This window comes from Anolis carolinensis, chromosome 2, assembly GCF_035594765.1.
Source record: "Anolis carolinensis isolate JA03-04 chromosome 2, rAnoCar3.1.pri, whole genome shotgun sequence".
Classification (NCBI taxonomy): domain Eukaryota; kingdom Metazoa; phylum Chordata; class Lepidosauria; order Squamata; family Dactyloidae; genus Anolis; species Anolis carolinensis.
In genome coordinates, this window is record NC_085842.1 from 191,834,730 (window position 1) to 191,847,152 (window position 12,423).

At 43.0% G+C, this 12,423-nt stretch overlaps 1 protein-coding gene across 2 annotated transcripts in view; it reads right to left on the reverse strand.

The window, feature by feature from the left end:
- Positions 1-8,342, reverse strand: part of slc44a2 (solute carrier family 44 member 2 (CTL2 blood group)) — an 86,802-nt gene extending 78,460 nt beyond the window's left edge. For both annotated transcript variants that reach the window (XM_003216837.4, XM_008103811.3), the window contains exon 1: positions 8,212-8,342. In XM_003216837.4, coding sequence (XP_003216885.2) covers positions 8,212-8,263 — 52 coding nt within the window. In that variant the 5' untranslated portion in view covers positions 8,264-8,342. The remainder of the gene's footprint in view (positions 1-8,211) is intronic.
- Between the last annotated feature and the right edge of the window lie 4,081 nt (positions 8,343-12,423).

Here is a 12,423-nt window from a genome sequence, read left to right on the forward strand (position 1 = left end):
AGCTACCATCCTCATGGGCCTCCTTAGACAAGATGTAATAGTCACAGCTCAGGATCCTGCCTTATGATGCTACCCTGAGAGCCAAATGGGAAGGTAAAAATAATAGATGAATGCCTGAAGGAAGAACATGGGTCCTCTAATTTGGAATGTGGGCAATCCCTGCTAATGCTAAGGAGCAGGGGTGTCAACCCATTTTCATGGAGGGCCACGTCAATCTTATGGTTGCCTTCAACAGCCATTGAAGCCATAGATGGAGAATAAATGGCTACAGAGGGCCAACTGTAATATTTTACATAGTGGGCAGTGCTTATGTTTTTACCTCACTACTTTTGGTTATCCACCCTGTGGATTGGGGATTATGGGAGATGCAACCCAACAGCACTTGTGGCTCTGAGGATGGGGGAAAGGTTAAAGGACATTTTAATGTCATGATATCACATACGCAAGACTTCCATATGTTACTGGATCACACTCCCATCAGCTGTAGTCATGATGTCCAACGATGAGGAATAAAGTTGTAATCCAGCATAAAATGACACATCAGGCTGGATTCAATCCACGGGCCTTGAGTTTGATATATGTGGTATAGAGCCTGGCATTGTAAATGCCTGGCAGAAGCTAGCAGTAATGAGTTTCATGGGTATCAGTCCCTATTTAACAAGAAGTAAAGAGCAGCCAGCTAGGAAGCAGGGCCATATTCTCTCTCTACAATGTGCTTTTCTTTCACAATTGATTTTAAGTCATTCCCTTGGTGAAGGTTACTTCTAATCACATAGTTCATCAGGAAAAATAATTGCTGGGGCAGGGAAGTGAGCTGGCGCAGAGTTGACAAAAGTTATCATTTGGATTGCATGTTCCATAATTCTCACTCAAGACATTTTTTCTTGACTTGAACTCCCATAAACTCCCAGACAGCAAGTACCAGTCTTGATCTAGGGTAAAATGCTGGGAAGCGAGAATGCAAGTACAGTAGTCAGAATAGGAATCTGGAAATTATACTTGGAAATTTTCCTGAACTCTGTGTTAGGGAATGGATTCAAAATCCTCCCCCCTTTACCTGCCAATGTCTTGCTTCCAAGTTCATTGATTACAGACACAAACAACATGGCACAATGAGCCTTTCTCCTGTCAAGGACTATCCTTTTAAGCCTCTGCTCGCTATAGGGATATGTGTAGAATAAGGTAGCTTTAACCAATCACAAACTACATAACATTTTTTAAAATGGATAATTGGCAAGGACACCGAAAATGTCCTTGCCAACATTGAAAATAATGTAATTTCCTGATGTCATATTTACATTTTCCAATTTCACACAATGATTCCAAAGAAGACAGCTTCCCATCCCCATGTCATCATCATGAGATTGAGAGAATAAATGGGGGACTAAATGGACAAGCTAATTAAAAAGAACTAAAGTGCTTCTGGGCAGCTTTTATCGGCTACTTAGCCTGAATCAAAAGAACCACCAATTCCTGGAAGGAGGCTTTTTATTGATGCCAGTATAGACACACCCCTTGTTCCAAATCAAAGTATAAAAGCTCTGTAATCTCAAATAGAAGGAAAAAAGAAGGGGAGACAAGGATGACTGCAGGTTATAAAATATATATCCCCTTGTCACAGGTCTGCCCGGTGGTGCAATGGGTTAAACCTTTGTGCTGGCAGGACTGCTGACCAAAAGGTCTGTGGTTCGAATCCGGGGAGCAGTTGAGCTTCTGTCTGTCAGCTCTAGCTCCCCATGTGGGGACATGAGAAAAGCCTCCCACAGGATGGTAAAACATCAAACATCCGGGCGTCTCTCGGGCAACATACTTACAGACGGCCAATTTTCTCACACCAGAACCAACTTGCATTTTCTCAAGTCACTCCTGACACGAAAAATAGGCCTGCAACAAGAATTTCTGAAGTCTCATCAAAGCTAAGCAGGAGCTTGAATTAAACATCTCCTTTCATATCCCCCAATCTGATCTTTAAGGTTAAAGGTAAAGGTTTTCCCCTGATGTTAAGTCCAGTCATGTCTGAATCTGGGGGTTGGTGCTCATCTCCATTTCTAAGCCGAAGAGCCAGCGTTGTCCGTAGACACCTCCAAGGTCATGTGGCCGGCATGACTGCCTGGAGCGCTGTTACCTTCCCGCCAGAGTAGTACCTATTGATCTACTCATGTAGATCAATAGGTACTGTTTCTGAACTGTTTCTGAACTGCTAGGCTGGCAGAAGCTGGAGCTAACAGCGGCTGCTCACGTCGCTACCAGGGTTTGAATCTGGGACCTTTCGGTCTGCAAGTTCAGCAGCTCAGTGCTTTAACACACTTCACCACTGGGGCTCTTTGTTTAGCCTAAAAGAAAAGCTTTCAAGGGCCCATTATGCTATGTAACAAAATTTGAATTTTTTTCTATTCCTGGTTTGAAAGTGTTATTACTATTTCATTGTGTGGTATTTACTTTAAAAGTAGTTGTTATGCTCCAGCAACTTCATTTTTGTGGTTGCTACAAAATATGTTGATTTGGTTGAGATTCTATTATGCATTCATTGAAAAACTATAGCAAAATGTGCTACAGAATGTCCCACAAAACATTTTTGTAATTTAATAAACTTTTTTCATGATTTTATGATAGAACCAATTAGAGAATGACATTTAGAACCCAGGAACAAAAAGTGTGTTACATAGTGTTATGACCAGGAGCATAATATGAGCTCATCCATAATCCTGATTCACCTTCCTCCAAATGTTTGTTTCGATGCTTTGAAAAAGACTCCAGAAGAGCCAAGTCATCAATGCTCTGAATCCTAAGAACATATATTCTGCTTCTGTCTCACTAAGCAATTAAATTGTCCAGGGTTTGCCAGGACAATTTTCTTGTGCACAGAGAGAAGTTGTCTCTTCAGTCCTAGCTTTCTGATTCAATCAGCAGAAGATAATATTTTCCTTTGTTTGTTAGAATGTCAGGATGCAGTAGACAGGAAAATGTGGCAGTGGAAGCGGCATTTAGCATTTTGTTATGCATGACCCAGCTGGCAAGACCGCTTCTGAATGCCAGAACTCAGCAATAAGTTTGTGCCTCACAGTGGCTGCAAAACACCTTCTCCATCTTTTCAGCACAAAGCAACTGAAGTCAACTCCCCTGCATGTGAGACTGGGGGAAAATATGGGTAACATCTCAACTTCTGGACAGTAAGAGCAGTTCAGCAACAGAACCCACTGCCTGGAGAGATGGTGAGATCTTCCTCACTGAGGGTCATCGAAAAGAGGCTGGAGTTTCTGTACTGAACAGGGGATTATACTCAATGACCAACAGAGCCCCTTCCAAATACACAGTTCTATGATTCTTCAAGCAAGTCTCTTATGCTCTTCTGATCACCCTAAACTACAAAGCCTCAAATGGCAGTTGTATAGGAAAATGATGAAGAATATTTTCCCTCTTCAGTTTTATTTTGTGCTAAGCACATATTTCCCAAGAAAAACAGTGCCCTTTATCAGTTCCAAAGGGTCCTGAGTCATTCTTCCTTCTGATGGTGGCTGGAAGAGGATATACGAACACTATGTAACAAAATTTGAAACATTTTCTGTTCCTGGTTTGAAAGTATTATTCCTGTTCCAAGGAAGCTCCTGGACCATAAACCAGTGCCTGACAGCTGTGATGGGCTGGATGAAGGCTAACAAGCTGAAGCTCAGTCTAGATAAGACAGAGGTCCTCCTAATCAGTCGTGGGACCGATCAGGGTATTGGGTAGCTTGATAGGGTTGCACTCCCCCTGAGAGCGCAGGTCCACAGCTTGGGGGATCCTCCTGGATTCATTGCCGACGCTTGATGCTCAGGCGGTGGCCAGGAGTGTCTTTGCACAATTAAAACTTGTGCGCCAGCTGTGATCATATCTTGAGAAGTTGGACTTGGCAATGGTGGTCCATGCCCTGGTTATATCCAGATTGGATGACTACAATGCTCTCTATGTGGGGCTGCCCCGGAAGACAGCCTGGAAATTCCAGCTGGTTCAAAGATCAGCAGCCAGGCTCCTAACTGGAGCTAATTACAGGGAGCATACAACACCTCTACTAAAGCAGGTTTTAAAACTAAATTTAAAAACTAAATTTAAAAACTAAATGGTTTTTAAAGTGGAATCATAAGGCTATAACTGGGTAGTGTGGAAAGGTCCCAGGAAGAGCCAAACCATTCAGACAGCTTTGGGTTTGCAAGTTTTTACTTAAGCCTCCCTCACTGTGACTGTCAGTTTTGGCCAGTCACTACAAAGTCAGCGAGCAAGATCACCCACACATAACTGCCCAAGCATTTTGTTTGTGAGAAAAAGAAAATGCAGCAAGGCGTGACACCGGCATATTCAGAGAAGGTGTTTTTGGTGGGGGCAGGAGAAAGGCAGTCACACATCCTGTGACAGAAATGCGGAGATGAGCACAGCTCAGCAGCTTCCCCTCTCTCAGTTAAAAACACAAGAAGTGCTAAAAAAGAAGGAACTTCCTTCAAGAAATGGGCCGCTCTTGCCAAGATCCTCCATTCTGCTCTCAGAGCAGTAACTTGACTCATGACTGCTCTTTTGCCCATCAGATTCACTAGCATTGTACTCACAAAGTCTTTTTTAAATGCCTTAATTTGAGAGCTGTGCAAAAGGAGCACTTTGGTCCTCCACCATCCATGCAACTGGACTAAGATTTGGCCTGGAGTTGCCAAGTGGCAGTAGATGAAACTACCAGATTGCTTCAATTGTAAGGCACCACTGATTGTAAGACACACCCTAATTTCAGTACTGCCACCACCACCAAAAATACATGATACACTTGCGATTCTAAGACATACCACATTTTTACAGAAGCTTATATAGGAAAAAAGTGTGTCTTGGAATTAGGCATCTATTTATCCTCTTATAGCAAGATCTGCCTTGGCAGTCAGACTCCTTCCCTCATCCTGATCAAGCCATTTTACAAAGGCCTTGTTCAATGAAGCCTATGGGGAAAAGGAGGTGCCTCTGGCTTTAGCTGGGAAGAAAACACCTTCACTGGCCAAAGATGCCACCTTTCTTCCTTCTCTCATTCCTTCCTTCCCTCCATGAACTCCGCAAACCTCAGACAAATAACAGAGGCTTTGACAGCTCTTCCCTCCCACCGGTTTCTTATTCAGAAGTACACAAAGCATCTTTTTTTCCTCCTCAGAGGGGTACCAAGGTTTTGCTAGCCTGTTGCAGCAGCCAAAATGAAACTCCTGGCCTTGAATGATAAGTCGATTTGGGCGTTTATTAGTTCTCATTTCTTGTGAAATAAGCTCCAGTGTCCAGGAATAGACTCCAGTCTGCAAAAGCAGATTATGCCCTAATAGGTGTTAGCCTTTAACTGTACTACAAAACACTTGTGTGGGAAACAAAGAGCTGCCATGCTGGGTGGGGCACAGAATGCTTTCTTGACTACACTTCCCAGAAGTCACAACAGTTGGGAGATCCTGGCTCAAAACAAAGTTTTCTAAGCTCTGGTTCTGGGTACTGCATCATAAAGGCAGAGATATTTCAAACTGAAATGAAAGTGGGATGCTGCCTCCCTCCCCACCCCCCCACCCCCATCCCGGTAGCTTTAGGGTCCTTCCAGACAGGCCCTATATTCCAGGATCTGATCCCACATTTTCTGCTTTAAACTGGATTATATGAGTCCGCACTGCTAGATAATCTGAGATAAACAAAACCTGGAATCAGATCCTGGGATATAGAGACTGTCTGGAAGGGCCCTTAGAGAAGCACATATCAGGATATAATGCTATTAATTCACACATTCCTTCTGTTAGTGTCTATGAAGCATTATAAGCCTAATATTTGTTTATCAGGCACAGGATCCAAGGCGCAGCTACACATGGTTATATGAGGCTTCAAGTTGCCTGTAGACTCAAGGCAATCCCATGAATGGATTTTCTTAGACAAGTAAAGCTCAGAGGTGGTTTTGCCAGTTCCTTCTTCCAAAATTAAGCCTAGCATCTCATATGTCTCCCAGCTGATTCCTTACCAGGACTGGCCCTGTTTAGTTTCCAAGATCAGACTAGATTTGGCGCCTTTAGGACTGTGAGCTCTATACATCTTCATTGTTAACTAAGAGGTAAAGGTAAAGGCTTTCCCTTGACATTAAGTCTAGTCGTGTCCGACTCTGGGGGTTGATGCTCATCTCCATTACTAAGCCAAAGAGCCAGCATTGTCCGTAGACACCTCCAAGGTCATGTGGCCAGCATGACTACATGGCGTGCCATTACCTTCCCACCAGATTGGTAATTATTTATCTACTCACATTTGCATGTTTTTGGATTGCTACATTGGCAGAAGCTGAGGCTAACAGCGGGAGCTCACCCTGCTCCCCAGATTTGAACCACCAACTTTTCGGTCAGCAAGTTCAGCAGCTCAGTGGTTTAACCTTCTGCGCCACAAGGGGCTCCTTAACAAATAATAATAATAATACTTTATTTGTATTCCATCCTATCTCCCTGAGGGGACTCAGGGTGCCTAGAAGCAACAACTTACTGAGGTAGCCTCCCTCATACTGGTAGGAAGGGAACTGAGACCAGTATCCTGAATCAAGAAGACAGATGCAGTCTGATACTTTAAGGTTACAGCCCTAAGATATTGAGTGTATGTGTGTCTCTAAACCAAGACCTAACCAGGGCTCAACCTGCTTAGCTTCCAAGATCAGACTGGATCTGATGCCTCTAGTCCAGTGGTTCTCAACCTGTAGGTCCCCAGGTGTTTTGGCCTAAAACTCCCAGAAATCCCAGCTTGTTTACCAGCTGTTAGGATTTCTGGGAGTTGAAGGCCAAAACATCTGGGGACCCACAGGTTGAGAACCACTGCTTTAGTCTATTTACACACTAGAGCTGAAAGAGTAGGCAAAGGGTATGCATCCCATTGGAATCCCTGTGGCTGCCTCCTGCAGGATTATAGGGGTTGTAGTTTAGGAGAGGAGCCCCGATGGCAAAGTGTGTTAAAGTACTGAGCTGCTGAACTTGCAGACAGAAAGGTCGTAGGTTCAAATCCCTGGAGCAGAGTGAGCGCCCGATGTTAGCTCCAGCTTCTGCCAACCTAGCAGTTCGAGAACATGCAAATGTGAGTAGATCAATAGGTACTGCTCCGGCGGGAAGGTAACAGCGCTCCATGCAGTCATGCCGGCCACATGACCTTGGAAGTGTCTACGGACAACACCGGCTCTTCGGATTAGAAATGGAGATGAGCATCAACCCCCAGAGTCAGACATGACTGGACTTAACGTCAGGGGAAACCTTTACCTTTTTTAGTTTAAAATTTTCTGCCAGTGAGGTGCTGGGTCTCACTACACTATGAGCCCCAGGCTTCTGCTGGAAGGAGGCAGTCACCGGGTTTCAGATGGGATGCATGCTCTTTGCCTACTCTTTCACCTCTATGTGATTTTTTTTTTCGTGTCAGGAGCAACCGGAGTTGCTTCTGGAGTGAGAGAATTGGCCGTCTGCAAGGACGTTGCCCAGCTGACGCCCGGATGTTTTGATGTTTTACAATCCTTGTGGGAGGCTTCTCTCATGTCCCCGCATGGAGCTGGAGCTGATAGAGGGAGCTCATCCGCGCTCTCCCCGGGTGAGATTCGAACCTGGCAGCCTTCAGGTCAGCAACCCAATTTTCAAGTCACAAGGCTTTTATCCCCTAGGCCACCGCAGGCTCCACCTCTATGTGATAAGGAAATGAGTCTTCATTGGAAATTACTGTGAAGGAGGCAGACTCCTTCATAGGCCATCCTTCCATTGGGTGGATGGGGTATGAGACCAACAACCTAACATCAGAGAGGCATAACCGAAAGTGAGGCAACTGCAGTTTGAATCTTGAGACAAAGCCCCAAGAGAAGTGGCTGAATGAATGGATTGAGAGCCAGAAAGCTAAAGGAGCCCTTCTTTTTTCACACGTAGGCTGCATACTTGTGAAAATGGCTTAATTTCTGTCCCTGAGGGGCTTCCTGCAGACCACCAAAGTCTGGATCTCTGGAGCAACCCCAACCCTGGAACCAAAAGGGGATTCTTCCCTTTCTTGTGCGCCTGCGCCACGCAAGGATTCCCCCCACCCCGCGCAAGGTTCCAAATGGAAAGACCCTCCTCGGTCAAAGCTGCGCGGAGGGTCGTTCCATTTGACGGGGGGGGGGGAGCTGTGCCTGAACAAGGCTGCCAGCGGAAAGCTATGGGGCGTCGTCCTTTCTTCCCTCCTGTTTGTTCTTCTTACCATGAGGACCGTCGGCGTCATCGGGATCCTTGCTGCTCGCCTCGCCCTCCATCGCTGCCGAAATGAAGACGCGCCAGCGCTGGTGATGCCGCTTAAAGGCGGGGCGCCGAGGAGGAGGGACCCACAGGCTCAGAAGCCAAGAAAAGGCTTCCCACGCTTTGATGCGCCGTTATGCCATCATTGGGAGGGAGGGAGGGAGGGAGGGAGAGAAGGAAGGAAGGAAGGAAGGAAGGAAGGAAGGAAGGAAGGAAGGAAGGAAGGAAGGAAGGAAGGAAGGAAGGAAGAAGGACGGAAGGAAGAAAAGAAGGAAGGAAAGAAGAAACGAAAGAAGAAAGGAAAGAAGGAAGGAAAGAAAGAAGGAAGAAAAAAGGAAAGAAAGAAAAAAGGAAAGAAAGAAGGAAGGAAAGAAAGAAGGAAGGAAAGAAGGAAGGAAGGAAAGAAAGAAAAAAGGAAAGAAAGAAGGAAGGAAAGAAAGAAGGAAGGAAGGAAAGAAAGAAGGAAGGAAAGAAGGAAGGAAGGAAAGAAAGAAGGAAAGAAAGAAGGAAAGAAAGAAGAAAGAAGGAAGGAAAGAAAGAAGGAAGGAAGGAAAGAAAGAAGGAAGGAAGGAAGGAAAGAAGGAAGGAAGAAAGGAAAGAAAGAAAGAAGGAAGGAAAGAAAGAAGGAAGGAAGGAAGGAAGGAAGGAAGAAAAGAAGAAAAGAAAGAAAGAAGGAAGGAAGAAAAGGAAGGAAGGAAGGAAGGAAAGAAGGAAGGAAAGAAAGAAAGAAGGAAGGAAGGAAGAAAAGAAAGAAGGAAGGAAGGAAGGAAGGAAGAAAAGAAAGGAAGAAAGAAGGAAAAAAAGAAAGAAAGAAGGAAAGAAGAAAAAGAAAGAAGAAAAGAAAGAAAGAAGGAAGAAAAAGAAAGAAAGAAAGAAAGAAAGAAAGAAGAAAAGAAAGAAAGAAAGAAAGAAAGAAAGGCAGACCAGTAGCATCCAGGCAATTTTAAAGATACCATTCAATCTGGAACTGTGTGGTTATAATATAGTTAGGAAATCTGCACTCCCTAAAGCACATGTGTCCAGCTCAAGTATGTCTTGTGTACTTATGTTTCTTATTGCATTATGTTTAGTTGTTGTATGGCTTTAAGTTGTATGGCTTTAAGTTGTATGGTTTTCTGTTATGTTGGAAACTGCCCTAAGATAGGGTGGTATTTAAATAAAGTATTATTATTATTATTATTATTATTATTATTCCCAATCTGGATTCCACATCAATTTCTGTGGCCCTCCAGATGCTGGACTGCAACTCCTGGATTCCTCCTCCTCATTAGATATTAGGGTTGGGATACAGTGACATCTGGAAGGCTGTAGTTCTGTTTAGTTTTATGTATTGTCAAAGGCTTTCATGGCCAGAATCATGGGGTTGCTCTGAGTTTTCTGGGCTGTTATGTATTACAAAAAAATATAACGTGCAGATTTGATAATTGTGGATTTTGATATGTGTGGGTATGAATGAACTGTATGGAAGGAAGGAAGGAGAGCAAAATTTGGAAGACACAATTCAAAAATATTAAGGCATGCAATGATTAACTAACTGTTTGATTGCTGAATTGTAATTAAAACTTGCTAATGATTGACCTGCCTGGTAGACTGTGATAAGAACTGTGACAGCGATAGGAGAAATGTTTACATCTGTTTACATCTGTCAATAATTACTGACTTGATGAACTTTTGGGGCAGAGAAATGGCTCTTTTAAGTGAAGGATGTTAAGAAGGAAGTCAACACAAGGCCAACACCAATCAAAAAGAATCAACATCTGGTCCAGGAAACAGATGGAGCCAGATGGAAGGTGTCTATCATTCATTTGCAGCTTTGAGACAACATCAGCAAAATATTGCTATATAAGCAAAATATTGCTATATATATATTGCTATATATGACGATCCAGAAATTGTGACAGATAGCAATGCTGTTCACCCGCCATACTCAGTGGAGATGGTATATGGGAAAGTGGCAGATTTGCAGTGGAAGCAGTCTGGTCACTTGCCTCCTTTTCTCATGGGAAGAGAAAGGAGTACATTTCAGGATCATGTTCTTTTTGAAGTTTTGGCATTTTGGAGTTTTGCGCTGGCAGGCTGCAGGGAAAGGAGGGCCTGGCCTAAGCAGGTGCTTCTCCAAGGAGGGAGAAAAGAGGTATGGTAATATCTGGATGTATGCATGAAGATGAATGCCTGAACATGAATGCTGAGTGAAAATGTAACCCCCCCCCCTTTGTTTGTTTCTTAGTCAATGTAACTGTAGTAGGTTGTGAATCCAATGTACAGTAGAGTCTTACTTATCCAAGCCTCGCTTATCCAAGCCTCTGGATAATCCAAGCCATTTTTGTAGTCAATGTTTTCAATATATCATGATAATTTGGTGCTAAATTCATAAATACAGTAATTACTACATAGCATTACTATGTACTGAACTACTTTTTCTACCAAATTTGTTGTATAACATGATGTTTTGGTGCTTAATTTGTAAAATCATAACCTAATTTGATGTTTAATAGGCTTTTCCTTAATCTCTCCTTATTATCCAAGATATTCGCTTATCCAAGCTTCTGCCGGCCCGTTTAGCTTGGATAAGTGAGACTCTACTGTAGTTGCATCAAATCTGTATGTCTAATGTCATTCTTTGTTGTTCTGTAAAAGTTCTGATGGACCCACTCACACTGAAATTACAATAAAAAGAACCTATGCTTTAAAAAGTTATTGAAAAGTTATTCATAACATATGGCCATGTTAAACAGCTGAACTGTTTAAAATCTTGAAAAATGAACCTTTCAAAGTGATGCATGCCATATGCCAGCAAATATGGAAAAAACAAGAATGGCCATCAGATTGGAAAAAATCAATTTATATCCCCATGCCCCAAAAACGGAAACTCTAAAGAATGTTCATACTTTCATACAGTGGCACTTATTTCCCATGCCAGTAAGGTTATGCTCAAGATCATGCAAGGGAGGCTCCAGCAATACATGGAGTGAGAGTTGCCAGATGTCCAAGCTGGGTTCAGAAAAGGCAGAGGAACCAGAGACCAAATTGCCAATATCTGCTGGATAATAGAGGAAGCTAGGGAGTTTCAGAAAAACATCTACTTCTGCTTTATTGACTATTCTAAAGCCTTCGACTGGGTGGACCATAATAAACTGTAGCATGTTCTTGGTGGTATGGGGATACCAAGTCACCTTGTCTGTCTCCTGAAAAATATAAAGTATAAAGACCAAGTAGCCACAGTAAGAACAGACCACAGAATAACAGACTGGTTCAAGATTTGGAAAGAAGTACGTCGTAGAAGAAACATTAACAACTTTAGATATGCAAATGATACCACTTTGATGGCAGAAAGTGAAAAGGAGCTGAGGAGCCTTATAACCAAGGTGAAAGAAGAAAGTACAAAAGCTGGGTTGCAGCTGAATATCAAGAAAACCAAGATGATGGCAACCAGACTGATTGATAACTGGCAAATAAGGAAGGCTGAGTGAAGGAAGATAGCTACATGCTTTTTGAACTGTGGTGCTGGAGGAAAATTCTGAGGGAAAATTCAGAGGGAAGCAAAGAGAAAACTCCCTTTGACAAGGAAAACCCCAGGATAGGTACATTTTAGGGTTGCCATAAGACAGAAATGACAACAACCAAGTTGACACCCAGTATACTCAGAGAAGACCACTTCCCAGTAACCTCAGTCAAAAGCAAACCTTAGGAAGGTTGAGAACCAATGATTTATATGAACGTCATTGCTATAAAAATGTGGGTTTTTTTTAGTTAGGACTAGCAGTTGGGTTTAGGCTTAACTCTTTAAAAACAAATTACCACATTTAAAGCAGACAGTTTTAGCTAGATTAAGGCGTACTGTGAGTAAGCTTACTGAAACTGATGGGACCGACCAAGTCCATATAAGGCTTATATATACATATATGCAAGTCTACTTCCATATAAGAGGCAACCACATTGTAAATGGGTCCCAGCTCTTGAAAACTTTCAACTTTTCATTTTCGAACACATTATGAATTGAGCCTGGAGGCAAATTGGCAGCCAGTCATCCCAAGATTAGCCAAATATATTTGAAATCTACAAGGAACTTTCCCTTTTTGACACTGGTGGCCATTCAGACCAAGGGGACTTCTCCAGAGACAGTGATGTGAAGAATGTAACTTAGATAAACATCTTTAATTAAAAAAAGAAATTGGTG